Source organism: Adiantum capillus-veneris, chromosome 19, assembly GCF_014529385.1.
Source record: "Adiantum capillus-veneris isolate H3 chromosome 19, ASM1452938v2, whole genome shotgun sequence".
Lineage (NCBI taxonomy): Eukaryota > Viridiplantae > Streptophyta > Polypodiopsida > Polypodiales > Pteridaceae > Adiantum > Adiantum capillus-veneris.
The window spans coordinates 65773235-65795269 of record NC_140949.1 but is presented as its reverse complement, the minus strand read 5'-3'; the positions used below and the strand labels follow the sequence as shown (position 1 = coordinate 65795269).

General features: G+C 42.2%; 1 protein-coding gene across 1 annotated transcript; it reads right to left on the bottom strand.

Moving 5' to 3' along the window:
- Window positions 1-16644: 16644 nt before the first annotated feature.
- LOC147434171 (protein ENHANCED DISEASE RESISTANCE 2-like) lies at window positions 16645-18485 on the bottom strand. The gene is made up of 2 exons (XM_086489899.1): window positions 17686-18485; window positions 16645-17415 (listed from the first exon to the last, which is right to left on the bottom strand). Exons 1-2 carry the CDS (start codon window positions 17809-17811, stop codon window positions 16909-16911), a joined length of 633 nt encoding a protein of 210 aa, XP_086346025.1. The 5' UTR covers window positions 17812-18485; the 3' UTR covers window positions 16645-16908.
- Window positions 18486-22035: the final 3550 nt, after the last annotated feature.

Below are 22035 nucleotides of genomic sequence, written 5' to 3'. Positions count from 1 at the left end.
TAATCTTAAACTCACACTAGCTGCTCTCTACCGACGCAGAAATCATTTGTGACAGCATGGCTGTCCATAAGAGATCGGTAGTTCACTTGTGTGGGTCTCCTGCTCTCTCTATAGCACTATGGAGTGTCTATGGACATACTGTTTTGGGGTAAGACCCGACAGGTGATTTCTACATCACCCCATAGGCATTAAGGATCACAGTTTGATCTGCATTGAGGATCACAGTTGATCTCTCTCAGTTATACTTTCAAGGAAAGAATTCCGCAATCTACCACGCAGTAGCAGATGAACACACTTTTCAAGTTGATTCCACTCAATCTGTACACGGTTAACTATGATGGTTACCGTTATCTGCTAGTTGAGCAGTTTCTACAAAGAGTCTTATCAAGAGGTTTATATATATAGCAAATGAAAAAGTTTCATTGTTTGTACCTAGACGTGATCACTGTTTCACCTTCTATTATGGTTTAGACATTTCAGCAAGGTTTGCAAAAGATTGCAACTGAAAGTATTTACTTTCTTTTCAGAACTATTTACAATCCTCTTTAATGTGTGCTAGGTGCATCACATTTGCCACAAGTTGAAGGCAAGGATCACCATGGATATACAGGTTCGGATCTGTTTTTGCTAAATGCATGCACACTAGGTATTATGGGCCCTAGTGTTTAGCAAAGGCTGATTTGGAACGGCATGCTTATTCCTTAAGTTGTTGCTTATGAAGCATTTTGCACTCTATGTGCACTATCTCTATGAGATTAATTTTGGGTCTACTAATCACCAATAGAGGTCATCGCTCGGTTTGGGTGGTTGTGGATTTTTCAAGATAACCACGACGGTTATTCCCGACATTGTTGATTCCTCAACAATGTTATGCCCTATTGTGACTCCCCATTTACTAGTCGTCTGCGACGACTGTCTGTAAACCGTGGGGAAGACACACCTCAGTACTGTCAGTATCCAAGGGGATTAACATATTACAAAGTGTAATCTTGGGCTAGAGGATACACAAAGTGCGTACATTAGCACCAAGCAATCAAATTCATACGCATTTATTGCTCTTTTTGGAGTTTACTTACTATCACTTAACGCATGTTGCGACTAGGTAGTCTCTTCATGTATAACTCAGGTTCTCAACCTTGAACACTCGTTAGGGTGGGGTTGTTTACTGATGATGAAAATTGGGACCAAGTCAAGGACTTAAAATTGGCTGATGAGTTATGTCAGCAAGTTACTTTCATGGAAAGTGACAAGAGGTACTCTTTTTGGTACACCTGTGTTGTGATAAACTCATTTACCATGCTCATGAGCGTTCTAAATGGAGTCTACACACTACGTTTGAATAGGAACCGGTACCATCAGATGGTTACAAATGGACAACAATGCAGAAAATCAAGATGTCACTCTTGGTTTCATTGAACCTCCTACTAAACCGGGTTCCGCTCAAATGAAACGTTGGATCCATGTGGGATGTTACGATAGAAAACATTAGTGTTCTTATGAAGATACCATCATTTGTGTTTTCGCGGACGAAAACGCTTCTCTAAGGGGGGAGTAATGCCAGGACAAGGGTAGGACCAGTTCGGGCCAAGGGCCAGGACGGACATGCAGTCAAGGGGGTCCCTATATTTAGAAGTCCAAGGGTCTATATAGGGCATGGCTGGGTGGTGATGAGCATGTTCAGTTCCCCTGTCCTTTCACCCAAGGGGCTATTCAAAGGGAGGTTGGGAGGATCATTCCTAGGAAGTCTACATTGGTATCAGATCTCAGTGGAAGAGGGAGCCATGCAGGAAGGGCCTTGCATGGTTTCTTGCATCTCCTACTGAACCGTGTTACTCTCTCTTTTTCCAATGCTCTCTCTCTCTCTCTCTCTCTCTCTCTCTCTCTCTCTCTCTCTCTCTCTCTCTCTCTCTCTCTCACGGGTTATGGAGGGCGTGGTCCTCACTTTTGGGGGGAGAAGAAGAAGACGCAGCAGAACTGCGCGGGCAAGGCTGACTAGCAGACGAGGAGGAGGTCGAAGGTCAAGGCCCGTGTGCAAGGTCGCTTGCGGCAAGGGAGGAAAGAATTCCAACCTGCACCAATTTCCGCGAGGGCGGGCTTGAACGGTGCGCACCGCCATGCCAGGTGATTTGCGACATACGGCCGTAGCCCGTGGCGAGCATCACACTGCGTTTTTCCTCGTCTACAATATCTGCACAGCTCCTCAGCGGCCACCATTGCTGCTTAAGTTTTTATTTTCTAGTTTCGTTTTGCATTTGGGGGCCGCCCACAGTCAAAGGGTGGCCACCCTTCAAAGGTATTAAGGGGCTTACACACCCCCCATTCAACGAGCGTCGTCGACACCGTCACCACCGCCACAGGTGCCATGCGTTGCAATTTTTTTCTCAATTGTAGACTTTTTTTTTTGTTCTTAACTCTTTTTTTTATTCTCATGCACGAGCGTGCAGTCGAGGATAGTCAGCATCAATACCACCACCACAAACGGAGTCTGCCGACGAGAAGCCGATTCTCGACCATGGAAACTCGAATCCACCTCATGCAAGGCATGCAAGTGGGGTGTGAAAAAATGCCAAGGAAGCCATGAGCCTCAGTATGAATTATGCTTTGCCAAGGTAAGGCCAAACTCAACAAAGAAACCGAGAATCGAGGGAAGTCAAGGGAGAAGTGCATCGAGCGAGACTATAAAGGGCACGGCATTTTTGACAAGGGCAGCATGCCAGGCACGCGGAAGATTACAGTAACACGTTTGCAATTGCAAAACTTTCATGCATATGATGCATGTTGTGGTCACCACATCGACAACTGCTTCTTATCTGATGGCGATGCCAATATAGATGTTTTCAATGGCCGGTAAGTACAATAAATTTGAAATTGATGTTTCTCATTCATTTCAATTTTGTAGAATTTTTGCATTAGTCAGCACAAGCTTCGCGACCATTGTTTATGGTGGAAGGGGAGCTTGTTCCAAGGGATGTTTGTCACGAAAAAACGTCTGCAAGGTGTAAGTATGACCGACACTAAGTGCAAACATAGTGGTTTAGCAGTATATGCATGTATAGGCAAGGCCTGTGGCTTGAACGATAAACCTATGACTATATGGTCAATGTACTCGGCAAGGCCGATCATTAACTGCGATTCCATGAAACTGTCAAAACAAGTTTCTCGAACTTGATTTCTCGGCCAGTTATCGGTCATTAAAGCAATCAGACGACAACAGGATCTACCCATCATCGGCAAAAGTGACCCAACGAGTTTTTCAAGACATCAGTGGAGCAAGGCTCCATCTACAAAATTAAGTCAAGCAGGTCTTTCTCTTGTTCTGCCATTGTCAATTGGCAGGAATATGTGTTAGCTATAAGCATCATAGCAGTGCATGCGTACTTATGTGGAGCACGGCTTTTCTTTCGACATTTAGCCTAGCGGTTTTTTGTGTTTGGAATATGCTACTACCATACGCGCTTGGGGACACTTGCCACGATGTCTGCAAGTTTTTACAATCACATGCGGGCGTGTATATGATACATACGTTACCTCAAGGCGTACATATGGCTATGAGACGGATTCAACTGAATTATCAAAAACCTGGCCACAAAGTGGACGACAAGGCAACGTGACATACATCTGCACCCTACTACACTCACGATCACTTACAAGGTAAGGGCATCAAGATGTGACTTCTGGTACCTCTCTCTCTATGAGGGCATGGTACAATTACATTGATGTACGCTTATAGGATAAGATATGACACAGACATGGTCTGCATCGAAGCATTTGAAAAGGGCATACAACACATTCAAATAAGTGGATTTCCTCAGCCCTGCATTCTCTCTCTCTCTCTCTCTCTCTCTCTCTCTCTCTCTCTCTCTCTCTCTCTCTCTCTCTCTCTCTCTCTCTCTCTCTTTCCAACTTCTATCCGAGACAGGAAAAACGAGGCATGTTTTTTTTTCTAGGTCAATACGATAATAGGAAGGGCTAAGAGCCATCTAATGCAACCTATTTTGGAAAGGCTAAGAGCCATCTGTTAGTAATCCATCAGTGATTCCTTTCAAGATCGAACAATTCTATTCAGTTAAGTACCCATCAGTAATAGGAAGGGCTAAGAGCCATCTATCGCAACCTATTTTGGAAAGGCTAAGAGCCATCTGTTAGTAATACATTAGTGATTCCTTTCAAGATCAAACAATTGTATTTAGTTAAGTACCCATCGATTATGATGGACAAGCAAGAGTTTTGCCATTAGTGATTTTTTAAACATTATTTTAGCACTCCACACTTTAAGTGTGAAAGTCAAGTTGAGTTTTTGAACGTCTTAAACTCATAAGGGCTTATCTCTACCACGGTGTATGGATGAAGCCAGGAGTTCCGACCGCACGGTTGTTCACACAAACCCCAGATTATGGATTTTTGGGTGTGAAAAAGATCTAGTTGTAAATACAACTCCAACTTCAGTGGAGCTCCTCTTAGCACTAAGAGTGCCAATATGAGTACATTTTTGGGGTAAGACCCGGAACCTTCACATGACGTTTTCAAGGAAAGAATTCCACCAACTCCTTGGGCAAACCCAAAGGAGGTCACAGACATAGGCCAAGGGCCAACTGCTAATTGAGCAATTTCTTTGCAACGTTTAACCAAGGGGTTTGACAATGTTGATTTTCACCAAGGGGTCTACTGGATTGCAAAGGCAACACCCAAGGTTACATGTGACATACTACTTGCATTTCACTAATTTTCAATTAGTGTTCCTAGGCCTTTGCAAACGAGAAAATTGGACAGGTACCTTTTCATTATGGATTAGTGAACACTATGTTCAACATTCAGGTACGCATCTGATTTGTTTTTGTTTCTTTTTATTTCCTTTTTCCATGTAGGATGCACAAATTATGTTATCATCCATTTTTGCTCTTAAGAGACCTGACAAGGTCATGTACGACCAAGAAATTTGGGCTGTAGTGTCCAACATACGTTTCTGAATTATGCAGTTATAGACCCACTTGTAGGGTTTATTTGGCACATGTTGTTACATGGGATGCAACATGGTCTAGGAACTCACGGAGTTTGGTTTAGCCAGTGCGGAGCACGGCTAATGAGGGTCCCTCTCACTCCCGTCGTAGAGTGTTTGCAGTTACCTCCACGCACAAGTACATTTTGTACTTGAAGGATATTCTTTTTTCAGACATTCTTACATGAGACATATTCCACATGTGGAGAATATGAGTCTTTGGGACTGGCATTGGTGCCCCTATTTCAAGTATGTGTCACGACAAAGTCCCTAGGTGCTGGTCAAATCTGATTTCTAGATTATTTTCAACACGACGTAGCAGGAGCAATTTCGGTGGCCAAAAATTGTCGGATACTTAGAATGACTTGTTAAGGTACAAGTGCAACTAAACAACATTGCATATGGTTGTTTATGCATATAACAAGGCTATGAGTGTTAATGAAAAGGTTTCATTGTTTGTACCTAGAAGTGATTAATGTTTCACCTTCTATTATGGTTCAAAAGTTTCAACCCGGCTTATAAATGATTGCAGCAGACAGTATTTAGTTTCTTTTCGAAACTATTTCAATTCCTCTTCAATGTGTGCTAGAAGCATCACATTCGCCATAACTATTGGCGAGGATGATCATGGATATACAGGTTCAAATTTGTTTTTTGCTAAATGCATGCACACTAGGTGTTATGGCCCTAGTGTTTAGCAAAGACTGATTTGGAGCGGCATGCATATTCATCACATTAGTGCTATGAAGCTTGCACTCTATGTGCAGTATCTCTATGAGATTACTCTTGGGTCTACCAATCACCAATAGAGGTCATGGCTCGGTTTGGGTGCATGTGGATTTTTCAAGTTAACCTAGATGGTTATTCACGACATTGTTGTTTTCGCAGCAATGTTGTATGATCTTGTGATCCCCGTTTACCAATCATCTGGGACGACTGTCTGTAAACCGTGGGGGAAAACACCTCAGTACTGTCAATTATCCAAGGGGATAGACAGATTACAAAGTATAATCTTGTGCTAAAGGATATGCAAGTGCGTACGTTAGCACCTGGCAATCCAACTGGTAAGCATTTATTGCTCTAGTTGGAATTTTTTTACCATAAGTTACAACATGTTTGTGACTAGGTTTAATCTCTTCATGTATAAGTCAGGTTCTCAACCTTGAACACTACTTATGGTGGGGTTGTTTACTGATGAAATTTGAGAACCAGTCAAGGACTTAAACTTGTCTGATGAGTTATGTCAGCAAGTTACTTTCATGGAAAGTGAAAAGAGGTACTCTTTTGGGTATATCTTTGTTGTGATAACTCGTTAGCATGCTTATGTGTAATCTAAATGGAGTCTACACACTATGATTGGATAGGCATCGATAACACACGATGGTTGCAAATGGACAACAAGGTGGAAAATCAAGATGTTACTCTTGGTTTTATTGAACCTCCTACTGAACCATGTTCCAGTCAAGCAAACAGCTGGATCCATCAAGGATGCTCGTGTGGAAAACATTCGTGTATCATCACTCTTGTTTTCGAGGACAAAAACGCTTCTCCAAGGGGGGAGTAATGTCATGCCAAGGGCAAAGCCCGGTGGTGAAGGACCAGGCCCAAGGGACCGGCTGCAAGTGTGGATAGGGAATGAGGCCCAATGGGCTATTTAAAGGGAGGTTGGGAGGATCATTCCTAGGAAGTCTGACCCCGGGCTTTACATTGGTATCAGAGGGGAGTAATGTCATGCCAAGGGCAAAGCCCGGTGGTCAAGGACCAGGCCCAAAGGGCCGGCTGCAAGTGTGGATAGGGAATGAGGCCCAAGGGGTTATTTAAAGGGAGGTTCAGAGGATAATTCCTAGGCAGTCCCACCCTGGGCTTTTACAGAAGCCAGCTATCTTTTGAATGTAAAAGTTCAAATATATATTATTAATTATGATAAAATAGCTACACACACACATATATATAAATATATATATATACATACATATATATATATTATATTACATATATAATATATATACATATACATATATATATACATATATACATATACATATATATATAATATATATATATATATATATATATATATATATATATATATATATTATATATACATATATACATATATATATTGTTGGGGTATAAAGCCCAATGTGGTCGCCCAGGTAAGTGGGCGGGCCGCCAAGTATGTACACATATTTTCTTTTGTTAAAACCTAATAAGAACTCACTATGCTCTACACATTACAATAGAGCGAGTTCACCATATTGTCGTGCTCTTCTTCTCGCACTCTCTCTCGCGTCGCACTTCCGCTCGTACTCCTTCAACTGGTATCAGAGCTCAGATCGAGGCTCGGGGCAGCACTGCAGGAGGCTAGAGTCACCAGCTCAGATTGGAGTGAAATTCGACAGGCAAAGACACGGCCCTAAATCTTGTGGTCAAGCCCGTAGGGCTTGATGTGCTCAGAATTTCATTCTGAGGTCATCTGGGCCACCGTTCGGCTTCGACAATGGTCTGCGCAGGCCATTTTCGACTACGTGGTCTCAGCCAGTGCAGATCCGACTCTGCAAATTTGGGGTTTTTGGCCTACGACTGCAGGTGCTGAGGATATCGACACTCCCAGAGTGTTGATTTGTGGCTGTCTACACATCGAAGGACGGCTCACAGTTCTTGGAGGCGTGTCACATACGACACGGGCGCATCTACACACAGATTGTAGGCGACATCCACTAGTTCATCAGGTAGCTTGTGTTTGTTGCTTGATATTCCAGATTTCATCCTGACATTGCAGGTACTTCCACATTGGATGTATTGTCACAGATGATGTATGTCTGTTGAGGGTTTTCTGGCTGTGAGTCACGCGGCAAACAACCGCCGCAGCGGTTACAACATATAGTGGGAAATTTGTGGATGTATGACTTTGTGGGAAGTCTATGTACTGTTAGATTTACTGCAGCCTTTGTTGAGGGTCGAGTGAGGTTTTATTGAGCTGGGGGATTCTCGAATGTTGAGATCCTTTCGGTGATACAGGTCTTGGAGCGATCCCTCGAGCACCCTTAGATAGGCAGCTAGGATGTATTGACTGTGAGTTAGACAGTTGGGATTGCATCTTTGCTTTACTGCCGTTGAGGCATTGTCACAGTCTATGCTTACAGGACAGTGAGAGACAGTACAGGTGTAGGACAGGTTTACCCGCAGCTTACAGTGTCAGAGAGACAGTGTTTTTTGAGTTGTTTTTTGGTCTGTTTTTTGAGTACACCAGAGCCATTTTATAAAGGAGACTCTGCCAAAATTTATGCAGAATCTGAAGCTTTCTTGGTTCATTTGACAGGTTGATATTGGTTCAGAGGTCGGTTTACAGGGGAAACTCTGCCGAAATTTTCCCAAGAAAGTAAACCACTGTGAAGCGTAGCTATGGCTGGATCACAGGACACTGCTCTTTACAATATCAAGAAGCTGGATTGGATGGACCAATTTCCATTGTGGAAGAAGAAGATTTGGCAGTTGTGTTGGTACAAAAAGAAGCGGATACTATGTCCAATCATCTGAATGAATTCAACACAATCTATAGTAGTTGTCAGCTCAAGGTGTCAAGTTTGATGAACTGTTAGAGCTATGTTCCTGTTGATCACATTGCCGGAAATTTGGGACACTTTTCGCACAGCTTTGAGTAATTCTGCACCTCCAGATGGTTTGAATAGCAGGTGTAGAAGGAAGTCTGCTTACTGAAGAAACCAATAGAAAGACAATGGACAAAGGCAAAGGAATAGCCTTAGTTGTCAGGGGAAGGACCAAGAAAAGTACAAAGGTGGAAAAGGAATCAGTCTCGTAGTAGCAAGTCCCGCAGTGCTAAAGGCAAGAGTGACATAGAATGCTACATTGTGGCAAGAAGGGTCACATGAAAAGAGACTGCAGAGAATGGAAAGCAGAAAAAGGCAAAGAGAAAGCTGAAGACCATGGTGAGAAGAACACAAGTCCTCAGTGAAGATTCAAGAAATAAATGTGACAAACACTGTTGCAGAGGATGACAGTCTAGTGTCAGGAGACATCTACTTCTTTAAGAATACAATGGACTCAACTCTTCTTACAGCATCTGATGGAAATGCACTGAGTGACTAGATTATAGACTCAGGGGCATCACTTCATGTGTCTCCAAACAAGGAGTGGTTTACCTCTTATGTGACCACTAAAAATCATGTTCGGCTAGGTAATGGGCAGACATGTGAGATCATAGGTGTTGGAGATGCTCAATTGAAGTTTCTGAATGGCTCTTCTTTCACGCTGAAGAATGTGAGACATGTTCCTTCAATTACAAAGAGCTTGATCAGCACAGGTTTACTTGATGATGCTGGCTACGTCACCACTTTTGGACAGAACATGTGGAAGATATCCAAGGGTTCTATGACAGTAGCACATGGAGTAAATTCTGGAGGACTTTACATGATTTATGTATCAAATGTCTCTAAAAATGTAATCAATATAACCGAGCAGCCGAACGTTTCTTTGTGGCATAGCCGGTTAGGAAATATGTCCAAGAAGGGAATGGAAATCTTGTCTCGTTCTGGTTATTTGCCTGGCTTTTCATTTAATGATTTTGAATTCTGTGAACATTGTCTGTATGGTAAGCAAACACAGCAGCCACATAAGCATAGAAGCAGTAGAAGAGATACACAGTTGGAACTTGTTCATAGTGATTTTTGTGGACCTATGCCTAACCTATCTCTAGGGGGGAGCTTCTTACTTTATGACATTTATAGATGATTACTCGAGGAAAGTATGGGTTTACTTTCTCAAGCACAAGGATGAAGCGTTTAGTGTTTTCAAAACTTTTGTGACACTTGTGGAGAATCAGAGTGGCAAGAAGCTTAAATGCTTACGCACTGACAATGGTGGAGAGTATGTTTCAAAGGCCTTTCAGGACTTTTGTGATTCAAAAGGTATAAAAAAAGTGAACCTTATGCTCCTTACAATCCTCCTCAAAATGGTGTTGCGAAGAGGATGAATAGGACCATACAGAGAGAGAGAAGGTCAGAAGTATGTTGTCTAATGCACAGCTGCCAAATGGGTTTTGGGCTGAAGCTGTATCAATAGCTGTTCATCTTGTAAATAGATCTCCTAGCAAGGTTTTGCAGAAGGATTGAGTGCCAGAGATGTTATGGTCAGGCAAAATGCCCTCATACAAGCATCTCAGGGTCTTTGGCTGTGAGGCTATCTCACGTTCCAAAGGAATTTAGGAACAAACATCAGCCAAAGAGTAGAAAGTGCATCTTTCTAGGCTATGGTAATTCTGGTGAGATGGGGTAAGGGACTTTGGGATCTGAATCCAGAAAGGTTGTCCGCAGCCAATGATGTTCATTAATGAATCCCAAATATCATTCTAAACCAGAGAGGGTTGAGGAGATTAGAAGAGTTGTCTTCCAAGAAGATGGACCTGCACGTGCAAGACAAAATGTCAGAGCTCAAGAGGAGCAAGGACAGGATAGAGTGGAACCACAGGTTGTGGCTCTGAGCCTGATCCACCTATTGTGCGTAGATCTGGACGTGTCACGCGACTCTCTGATAGGTTTGTTCCATCTATGAATTATGTCATGTTGACTGATTGCAATGAGCCTTCATGTTAAAGGAAGCAGTGCAAATGAAGGACTCCTGGAATTGGCAATTGGCCATGCAATCAGAGATGACAGCTCTGCATTAAAAACCAGACATGGAAGCTAGTTAAATTATCACAGGGCAAAAAGGCTTCTACCCTGTAAATGGGTTTACAGGTATAAGCTCCGCTTATGATAGTCAGCCAAAGTACAAAGCAAGCTTGTTGCCAAGGGCTTTAAGCAAGAACAAGGCATTGACTTTGATGAAGTCTTCTCTCCGGTGGTCAGATGACTACATTGAGATGATTTCTTGCATTGGTTGCCATATTAGATTTGGTGTTGCACCAAATGGATGTCAAGACAACGTTCTTGCATGGTGATTTAGATGTGGAAATTTACATGCAGCAGCCAGAAGGGTTTGTTGAGAAGGGCAAGGAAGATTGGGTATGCCAGTTGTTTAAAGAGTGTTTATGGCTTTAAAAACAATCACCAAGGGCATGGGTACCATAAATTCCACAAGTTTATGCTTTCTCAAGGCTACAAACGTAGTGAGTTCGATCATTGTCTATATAAAAGAGGCTAAGGATGGTAGTTGCTGATCCTTATTTTGTATGTGGATGACATGTTGATTGTTGGCAAGCACTTGGAAGAAATTTCAGCTTTGAAGTCAAGATGGCAAAATCGTTTGACATGAAAGACATGGGTGAGGCAAGTCATATACTTGGTATGCGCATTGAGAGAGACAGATCAAAGAAGTTGATTTGGTTATCTCAAAAGAGTATATTGACAAGGTTTTGCGACGTTTCAATATGGAGAAGGGAAAGGCACTGAGTGTTCCATTGCCACCATATGTGAAACTTAGCAACAAGATTGTCCTGTGTCTGAGGAAGAACAGGCTGAAATGGATAAGATTCCATATGCATCTGTAGTGGGTAGTTTGATGTATGCAATGATTGCTACTCGCCCAGACATTGCAATTTTCAGTGGGAAGTAGTAAGTCGATACATGTCAAACCCAGGCAAGAAACATTGGGAGGCAGTGAAAGGAATATTGAGATACCTGAAAGTACAAAGAGTATGCGTATATGCTATGGGAGTCAAGAGCTAAGTGTAAAGGGTTTTACAGACTCAGATTATGTATGTGACTTAGACAACCGGAAGGTTCTACGTCAGGGTATGTCTTTACATTGGCTGGTGGAGCAATATCATGGCGTTCTAGATTACAAGATTGGTGTTACTCAGTCTACTACAGAGGCTGAATATGTTGCAGCATCAGAGGCATGCAAAGAATCAATTTGGCTTAATCGACTAGTAACAGATTTGGGAATCAAAGAAGAGATGCTGTGTTATATTGTGATAGTCAAAGTGCTATACAATTGGCTCGCAATCCAGTTTATCACTCAAAGACAAAGCATGTGGATGTGAAGTATCATTTCATCAGGGAAATGCTCGAGGATAAGCAATTCAGCTTGTCAAAGTTCACACCAGAAAAATTGCTGATCTACTTACAAAAGGACTTCCTCAGAGAGCTTTGCGCATTTTCGCAAGCAGTTAGGTGTAGGGTAGTACATCACTTCTCTACATCTCTTGTATATTAGCTTGTATAGTAGCTTCTCTCACACTTAAAGTACCACATTGGACTTTGTGGGAGGTTGTTGGGGTATAAAGCCCAATGTGGTCGCCCAAGTAAGTGGGAGGGCCGCCAGGTATGTACATATTCTTTTGTTAAAACCTAATAAGAACTCACTATGCTCTACACATTACAGTCGAGCGAGTTTACCATATCGTCGTGCCCTACTTCTCGCACTCTCTCTCGCGTCGCACGTCCTCTCGTACTCTTCATCTCTATATATATATATATATATAATATATATATATATTATATAACATATATACACACACACACTATATTTATATATTTTATATATATTGTATATATATATATATATATATATACATATATATATATACATTTATATATGTTATATTTATATAATATACACACAAACATATATACATATGTGTGTGTGTATGTGTACTCAGGTAAGGTATGTTACTTTATTCTCAAATTTTCAAGGAACCTAATGTAGACACAAAAAGAGGTTGTCCTACATTGCCTTAATGTCCAATCGCACATTTAACAGAGCAACAATTAAGCCAAATGGTTGATATAGTATAGATTGTGTGCAAGGAAATAGGCTCAAGCTGGTTGAATACCATTTGCTCTCTCAAAGAGGAATATGTTTTTGTAATTAAAGGATAGAGGCATGATTTTAGTCACAGCCTCAGTTTTACACCATGTCCTTCACTTTAGGCATAATGGCCAAAATCCTACAAAAAAAACAATTGAGCAACCTTACCTTGCTTTTATTTCTATCATATTTTAAGTGCATTGATATAGTATAGATTGTGTGCAAGGAAATAGGCTCAAGCTGGTTGAATACCATTTGCTCTCTCAAAGAGGAATATGTTTTTGTAATTAAAGGATAGAGGCATGATTTTAGTCACAGCCTCAGTTTTACACCATGTCCTTCACTTTAGCATAATGGCCAAAACTCCTACAAAAATAAACAATTGAGCAACCTTACCTTGCTTTTATTTCTATCATATTTTAAGATGCAAATGATGTGAAAGTGTACATGATCAAATAGTATGCACCTTATCATACGAAGCTGCTTATGTATCGTTGTGATTACGTAATGACGTAAACCATTACTATGCTTGTGAACATAGATAGAGATCCAAGAGAAGCATCTAGAGAGCAACATAGATATAATCAAATTCTTAATATTAAAAGAACGTTAACTCATCTCTTTGAAAGTTAAGGCTTTTCTGGTACGTTGGAAACTATGAGCCCTTATATTTTCACAACTCTACTCTTAGACATGAAAAGTTTTATTACACATTGTAGCAATTATGGGCCTTCATCTTTAAACACTTGCTGGCTTACCCAGTTTGTACTTCTCGACTTGGTAGCACTTTTGTCAACTCTAGGTAGACCACGGGAACGACAGTCTTCTTGCCTTATAAAAAGTTATGATGTACACTTCTACCATGTCTTGCTCATAATAAAGACGCAAGGATAGAAGTAAGTAAGAGAGTGGAGTAGAGACACTGAATTCAATTGTGTTCCTATTGTTGAAACCAATCCTATAACACACTCCATTTTCAAAAAAATCTTTATTGCTACATTGATTTCGGACGGCTTTCATCTCTTCACACCATGCTAACTTACCTAATCTATATAATCAACATTGGTAGCATTGCTAAACCAAGATACACTAGGAGGAGACTCTCTCTCTCTCTCTCTCTCTCTCTCTCTCTCTCTCTCTCTCTCTCTACCACAATAGAAGTAGAGCACTCCTAAGTTTTTTTAATAAGGGCTAACAATTCATGAAAAACAATGTCTATGAGAAGCTCCCAAGCTTGGTATCAAAGAATGCTTTGTAGAATCTTACATATATTTATGTTTGTTAGAATCTTTAAGAGGTTGTCTAATGCATTACTTTTAGAAATGCAATAGAATATACATGTAGGAACAGAGTATTGATAGTGTTTCACTTGCAAGAGAAGATATCCCTACAAGAATAGAAGCAATATTCTTTGGCCGCAACAACGCACGGGTCACATACTACTGCTTTTGAAAGCACGAGCTTCCTTAATAGAAAAAAATTCCACTTTCTAAAACTTCAAAACATCTCAATATCACCTTAAGTTGTGTTGGACTAGAGTAACAAGGTAAATGTTGGCATTTACATATTAAAACTAAATGTTGAAAATAAATTTTTGAGTTCTTCAAACGAAAGGACAATTTACAACTAAAGTACATTTTCAACCAAAAAGTTTGAAAAAGGTCAGAGGTCCTTAAATGATTTACAAACTAAACAAAGATAATAAATATTTAGAAAAGCCTAATGTCAGGAGAAGTAAAGATAAAAGAACATTGAAAACTAAGCCCACCATGTGTCTAGACACATGTCCTCACTAGCTTAATTTGATCAAATGGTTCAAAATATGTCCCAAGATTGCACCCTTTCCCCTATAGCCTTATGTAGGCCAAAATTCCACAAGCACTTTGTAGGTTAGGCAATCACAAGACAAGACCAACTTTTCAATCAGAGAGAGAAAGAGAGCAAATGACTTTTTTGCAATTTCCAAAGAGGCAATAAGTACCAAACTTATAGAAGAATGATATTAATCAATCCTAAATCAAGCCTGATGTGATTTTCACAGCAATGCTATGCAACCATCTTAATGTGGAGTTTTTGCTTTACCCATTCCTTGAACCGTTTTCGAGCAACATTTGCACAATAAGAATGACCCAAATATCTGAATATGCACTCTTATGTCCTCTCTCTCTCTCTCTCTCTCTCTCACACACACACACACACACAAACAAGACAATCGAAATCAAAAGCATTAATGCCAATGAGGATAGATTTAGCAAGGTCAAGACACAATCTAGCAACAATATACAATTAAAAGATGCATTTACAATGCTGAGTACAATGTTAGATGTTCACAGTTGTGGCCTTTAAAACTATCATCCGCAAGTAGGAACCATTTAAGAGCTATAAAGAAGGCATGGAAAGCGCTGAAAGCTCTTTGTTGTTAGCAAGATGCTATAAGTAGGAAGAGAGAACCACCACCAAACAACTTGCTCGGCGTAGCAAAAGAGAACCACGGTCCACCACCGAACAAAGAAGGTAAAGGGTCACATTGGCATTCTTTAAAGAAAAATAGAAAGAAAGGACCCATTTGCAAACTAAAACATGAAGCAAGATTCCAATAATTCAATTCGTCACACAAAAGTCGAACTTATGCCTAAGCAAATTTGGGAAAAAACCATTTTTACAACCATACACATTTTATTTTCATGGACTTCCCAAGAGGAAATTTTTAAAAAGAGCTATTTGCTTTTACTAGGTTTACAGTATTCTCCTTAAAATCTAGGCAAAATTTTCCTCTTCCTCTCAATTTTTGGATTGCAAAGAGACATGGTTGTATGATAAGACACACTTTTCCCAAACACTACCTAACTCCCTTCTTCTAAGGCTTGGTTTAGAAGGCAAAAGCAAAAGAAAAGAAAAGAAAGGGGCACAAGCTTTGACGTGAAGGGGCCCAAAGCAAACAAATTTTCCATGCTCCACCAGCAAAGGTAGGTTCACTAAGAACAAGAAAAATTGAAGTCCTCAAATGTATGCCTATCTCCTTTCTTCAGCAAGGCTTGTTTTAGAAAGGCAAAAAGACATCCTTGCTTAGACTTGAAGAGATAGCTAGCCTACCATTGATATTGATATAAGAAGTGGCTTAAGAAGTTTCCATCTTAGGGTAAAGGCCCAAGGGGCCAATAAGTGGACCGTCACCGAAGGGACGATGAATCCACCCTGAGAGAGAAAAATGGGAATATGCTTGGAATTTGGCTTAGGTGTCCACATGTGATTTGCTAAAAAGAAAACTATTATTAGAGCTTGAGTGTCTCCAACCTCTAAAAGCTCTCACAACTAAACTCTCTCAAATATTCACACAGGATAAAATTAAAAAATATCAATCTTGGAAGACGTCACCTGCATGTAATAAGTTGCCATATTTACCCCTATACCCAGGACCATCCTTTGTAAAACATACCTCTTTTTCCTTTAAAAAAATCCCTACTTTACACTCACGTGACACCATACTGTAGCCCTTAATGAATACCCCGCCAGTGTGTCAATGATCCACAAGAAGATTTAGAAATTTTCTCATGTAGGAAAACGGAGTCTTTCTCAATGTTTTTCATACAATGCATAACATCATGAGCTTCTGCTTGAGAGGCACCGCATACCTAGCTAGGTATACGGCACCTCCCTCACAGAAGCCCATGATGTTGAGGTAAGTCACAATGTGGAAAATATTGTGAGAATTTGTCCCAAACTTCTCGTGTGAGAGTGCATCCAAGAAAGCAAAATTCTAACACAAGCCAGATGCATCCATGGAGTAATAAGCGACATTCCCCTAATCTAAAAAACTGTATGAACGGACCACTACACTTGCCTTTGATGTCTAAAATTTGGAAATAATAAGACTCGAAGGTACAAATTAAATTGTGAATTAAATACGATAAGCTTGCAGCAGCCAGCAATACGGGACAATTTCAGAGTTTTGATGCTTTCCACCCAACAAAAACAGATGCAAGTATGTGCATGGCCTTGATCATTTTAAACAAATATCCAATTGCAGCTGTTTAATCATTTCAATTGAATGCAGACAAAAAAATCTTCTGCAAGCCAAAATGCAATCTTGTTACCAGAGGCTGAATGTAAAATCCCCATACATCACTAAGGCCAGCTTCCTTTCAGTGCGACGCCCGTTCATCCTCTTCCTCAACATTAGCTACCGACTCTCGGTAGCCTGCATGAAGGAGATTACTGACCGACCTCCAGAATTTGTTCGGCCTAACCTTATCTTTGTCACAAAGAGGCGAATCCAGTGAGCTTGCACATGCGGGATCAAGATTCGCAAATCGAATGGTACCTAGGATCCTTTCGGGTAGCTCACTCTGTGTCTGCCCTTCAATAACAAAGGCAAGATCAACCGTGAGACTGGTCACACATCCAAACGCAAGATGGACGATAGCATTCGCCATAATGGAAGCCCCGATATCTACATCTATCTCCATAAAATGCTCATCTCGTGTGTACGTACATGTCACAGCTTTGCCAAGCAGGCAAACCGCCCGCTCTCCCACTGCAGTCTTCACAATCCAAGGCCCTTGTACAACATTTGCAAGAAGCTTGAAGCGCGCATTTCGGAACGCATTGTCTCCATCAAGAAACCTTTGCAGCAAAGAGTCCTTCATCGGCTGTTCGAATGTAACATAATAAAAGATAAGACTGTGATTCTCCTTGCTTGGAACCTGTAAATTTATAGCCCACACAAAAGGCTTCCTGTCATGCACTTTCTCTGCTTGTTTCAAAGCCGCCTCCTGGGCCGCGCGGACCCGAGCATGCGGATGTCTCATGACATTGAAGATCTTGGTAGCGCACTTAATCCAGTCGAATGCAATGGGCTTGAGCAACCACTCTCCTCCCTTTGTTTTTGTTTTGGATTCAAGATAATGAGGGCCTCTTACCTGGAAGATGTCGCCAGGCGGGGACGACCATCCATTGACGCATGCATCAAAGTCACGCGGCGGCACTGCCCCACCATGTTTCAATGACTGAATCCAGGCTGGTTCTCCTTCTCCTGCTTCTGCCATGATGAAGGCAATGAAGGAAACGCTCTGTTATATGTGAATAGGGTGTGTATGGATGTATGTGTTTGTGTGCGCGCTCAATGGCAAAAAGAAAGTGAAGTGGCTATAGCAATCAACAGTTGGGTGCACGAATTGTCGGGCGTGCCTCTGTGTGTGTGTGTGTGTGTGTGAGAGAGAGAGAGAGATCGATCTTGGGAACAAAACAATTCGTAAAGACGCGCTACGCTATAGGAATGCGAGCTTGAAATGAATGGGAAAATGAGGGTAACCGTTTGTATCAATTGAGACAACGGAGCAAGAAACGAAGCCGAGGGGCTTCTCGCCAAGTCAGCGGCGATGACGGCTTGAAACCCTAATCATGCAGAAGAAGCAACGAGTGTGTCACGTGTGTGTGTGGGAAACGGGCCAGAGAGCGAGTGTGCGTGCGTGCTCGCGCATGGGCTGTGAGGTAAGGGAGGCAGGAGCGACGAGAGCACACAGGGGATTGTCTTATAATTGGGAGTGATGGAGACCTTTGCAGGCATGGCTATTCCAACTGTCCGGAGCTAGCTCAAAGCTTTTCCGAGACGGAAGCGGCGCACCCATACACCTACACTCGTGACTCTACCACACACGCCCGTCGCTCACAACCCAAGAGCCAGAAGAAGCCCTCATTCAGCACGCCAGCCCACAAGTTGCCGAACGCGTAGGCCTATTCTTTTCGCCGATCAACCAGCAGACCCGTCTACAGACCGCCTTCCCTTTCAAAAGTGGCCATGCAAGGGCGTAGACCCCTCACCGTCCTCCCAATGTCCAAATTCTGTACTCTACCCACATGCATGGCTAAGAGGGCTCCCCCATAGGCCCGCTAAGTCCTGCTTGTTCCATGTGTGAATGATGTTAGCTTGTTTTGCATTGCTTTCTTGCAACTATGATAAGGGGTGCTTCAAACACTCCCTAGCTTAAAGAAGCACTTTCATAAGTCACTCTTCGATTACCAAAAGAAGAAAGTCTATTCTTTGGCTTGGTCAGATTCCCTTTCAACTTGCTATGAAGGAAGTCCGTGCAGGCTTTATGGGGCTCGCACTCACCCTGAGAACGTCCTCCTTCCTCCAATGTGGAGTGCCTATCCTTTGTGACCAATGTTCATACCCCCATCCTCCAAGTAAGGTAGTCCTGAAAGGGCTTGAACAACAACACCAAATGTGCGATCCTTTCCCTTTGTTGGCACTACCTTTTGAGACAAAGGTAATGACTTTGGAGCATTTTAGAGGCCATGTATAGCGGACATTGAAATAGCAAAGCATGTGCTCTCTCTCTCTCTCTCTCTCTCTCTCTCTCTCTCTCTCTCTCTCTCTCTCTCTCTCTCTCTCTCTCTCTCTCTCGTGCGCAGAGGACTTTTGGACTGTAGCCTTCAGCTCGCAGCTCTCGACACGTGTAAAGGGCACTCTCACTACCTTTATAGAATACATATAGATATGTGTGTGTGTGTGTGTGTGTGTGTGTGTGTGCGCGTGCACCATTGTCTACCGATCAGCTCCTTACTTTAGGAGGCAAGGTGGATGGGTCCAAGATCCAATTCTAATCACTTATAACCCTACTCGTCAGGAAAACGCTTTTGCCTCACTCCACATACAAACACTTTTGCCACTCTCTACCCCTGCACATATTAGATTTCACGATGGGCAAGATAACCCATAAAGAGAACCACTCCTTAGAATTTAGAAAACCATCACGCTCTACTTTTGCAGGGCCCTTTGAAAAGGTGACTCATATGTACCTGGACTAACAGCCATGCTGCAACCATTAAATAAAAGGGAAACTTTTTTCATACGCCAAAAAGGGAGGGCTCAAGCCTCATGGATGCCCATCCACAAGCCAATGGACAACTTGAGAACACAAATAAAATCTTGTGTACCATGATTACCAAAATAGTGGGTAATTTTCAATGACTGTTAGCTCAATTGGTAGAGCAAGAGCCCCTTGTGTCTAACGTCTTGGGTTCAAACCCGCTTGACAACTCGTGGGACATGAAGCTCTTAGGGGTTGTTCCCCTAGTCCATATGATGCGTTGGCCAACCTTATCCGATCGAGAAGACTCACCTTAAGAGTCGGGTTGCCTAAGCCGAACTAAGCTTCTGCAAACTCTACATAGGTATTTGTGCATTGCTTCTTGGTCACGTGAAGCATGAAGGTGGTTTCTACAGGTAGGTGTAGGTGCATCGCAAGGGTTGTAGCCAGTGATGGAGTAGAGAGAGGGGAGACAGATTCTAACAACGATGACACATGTTGGCAGTGGAGCATGTAAAAGGAAGCTTGAGGGCATGTTCACGTTGCTGAGTAGCATTAAAAAATCATTTTTATAAAAAGTTGCTATAAACCTGCATCCTCATTTAATGGGATGTCTTGCATAGTTGTGCAACTATGCCAAAATCGACATAATTGCAAACTCTTGTGCATAGTTCAACTATGCCAAGCAACTATGTTGTGTGTGACCATGAACCGGGCTTAGTTATCTGTCAGAGTTACAGATAACTAAGCCTCATGTGACCATACCTTTAGAAAGGGAGGGGGGGGGGGGGGGGGGGATTGTGAAGGAGGACCTTTGAGGGGCGCTTTTTTACCCATTTGATGGGGCGGCTCTAAGAAGGTCTGTAGCCTATGAGTGAACCTAGTGAGACATGGTAAGCAACATTTTTCCATGGCAACCAGTGTAACTAGTGTGTCTTGAGCACCCGCCATGCCCACGTGACTAGATAGAGTCTCTTGTTTTGTACCAATTAGCACTAGAGTGAACTCTTTATCCTCAACTTGTAGTCTTGTTTTGTGCCAATTAGCACCAAAGTGAACACTTTTTCCTCAACTTGTAGCTTGTTAAGTCTAGGATTGCAATGCATATGCTTACCGATATTAAAACCAATGGGCATGCTGCTGAGGGCAAACACAAACGATGGCTTGAAGCCAAATCGAACCTCGCTAATGAGCAGGTAGAAGATATCAAAAAGGCTAGACTTCTCTCTAGGGAGATTTATTTGCAACCAGAAGCCTACATTCAAGCTCACTTTTTTAGGGCTCTAAAAATCAAGAAGAGCCGGGGCCACGTTCGCTTGCTCGATGATGAGAAAGGGACAGCAGTTCATAACCAGGATGAAATGGCTGGTATGATGCTGAGCTATCTCAGCCAAATCATTGGACGGCCGGAGACCCAGTCCCAAGAAGTGGAGGAATCCAGAGGGACCTTACTATAGAGTGTTAAAAAGGAAATTCCCCACTCAGAAGCTTATAACTTAGAACGGGCATTTTCCGAAGACGAATGTTCACTAGCATTGCAAGCCCTTGGCAAGATGATGACGGTGGAATTCTACGCAGAATTTTGGGATGATCTCAAGGCCCCAATCACAAGTTTCGTCAATAAAGCCATGGTCGAAGGGTCGTTGGAGACAAGTGTGAAGAGAGGGCTTATCAAGCCCATCACAAAACAGATCTGTTGCTCTAAACTTCAACATTGGCGCCCTATAACGATGATGTTGGTGGCCTACAAAATTATAGCTAAAGCAGTGGCCCTCAGACTACTAGCCCCCTTACTAACCAAGATCATCTCCCCCCATCAACATGGTTTCATTAAAGGAAGGTCCATATACGATAACATCTTGGCAGCGATGGTGGGCATAGAATACGCATATGTCACAAAGCAGGAGTGTGTTCTGCTGTAGTTGGACCTGGACAAGGCCTATGATAGAATAACATGGACTTATATAGAAGCCACCATGGAAGCTCTAGGCTTTGGGCCGCGCCTCTGTCGGATGGTTCGTGCAATGGGGGCTGGAAGCCAGTCAGAGCTCCTTTTTAACGGTAGAATTGTGGGCTCTTTTGAGGTTAAAAGGTCTATTAAACAGGGATGCCCTCTTGCCCCCCTACAGTTTGCCATAGGATCATATCCTCTAATCACGACGCTCGAAGCTAATGCGGAACGCGGGGAGGTGCAAGGCCTTGTTTTACCAGGAAATAGACAACTCCTGTCAAAACTATATGTAGATGATTCTCTCCTCTTCTTGAAGGTGTGTCCCCAGGTTATCAGAAAAGCTCTAGAGATTGTACAAATGTTCTCGGTAGCTTCGGGGCCCCAGTGTAATGTAGAGAAGTCAAGGGTGATTTCCCTATCAAAAAATGACTCATTTGATCCTTCTATCTGGTCAGGGGAGATTGTCACAAAAGGAAAGATCTTCAGACATTTGGGAGCCCCCTTGG

What these genes read in the sequence shown, in the direction of transcription:
- LOC147434171 (XM_086489899.1), bottom strand. Translation starts at nt 17,811, where the DNA reads ATGGCAGAAGCAGGAGAAGGAGAACCAGCCTGGATTCAGTCATTGAAA. An exon ending in CGCCTGGCGACATCTTCCAG is followed by an intron (nt 17,416 to 17,685) that starts GTAAGAGGCCCT and finishes ACATTCGAACAG; the next exon opens with CCGATGAAGGACTCTTTGCT.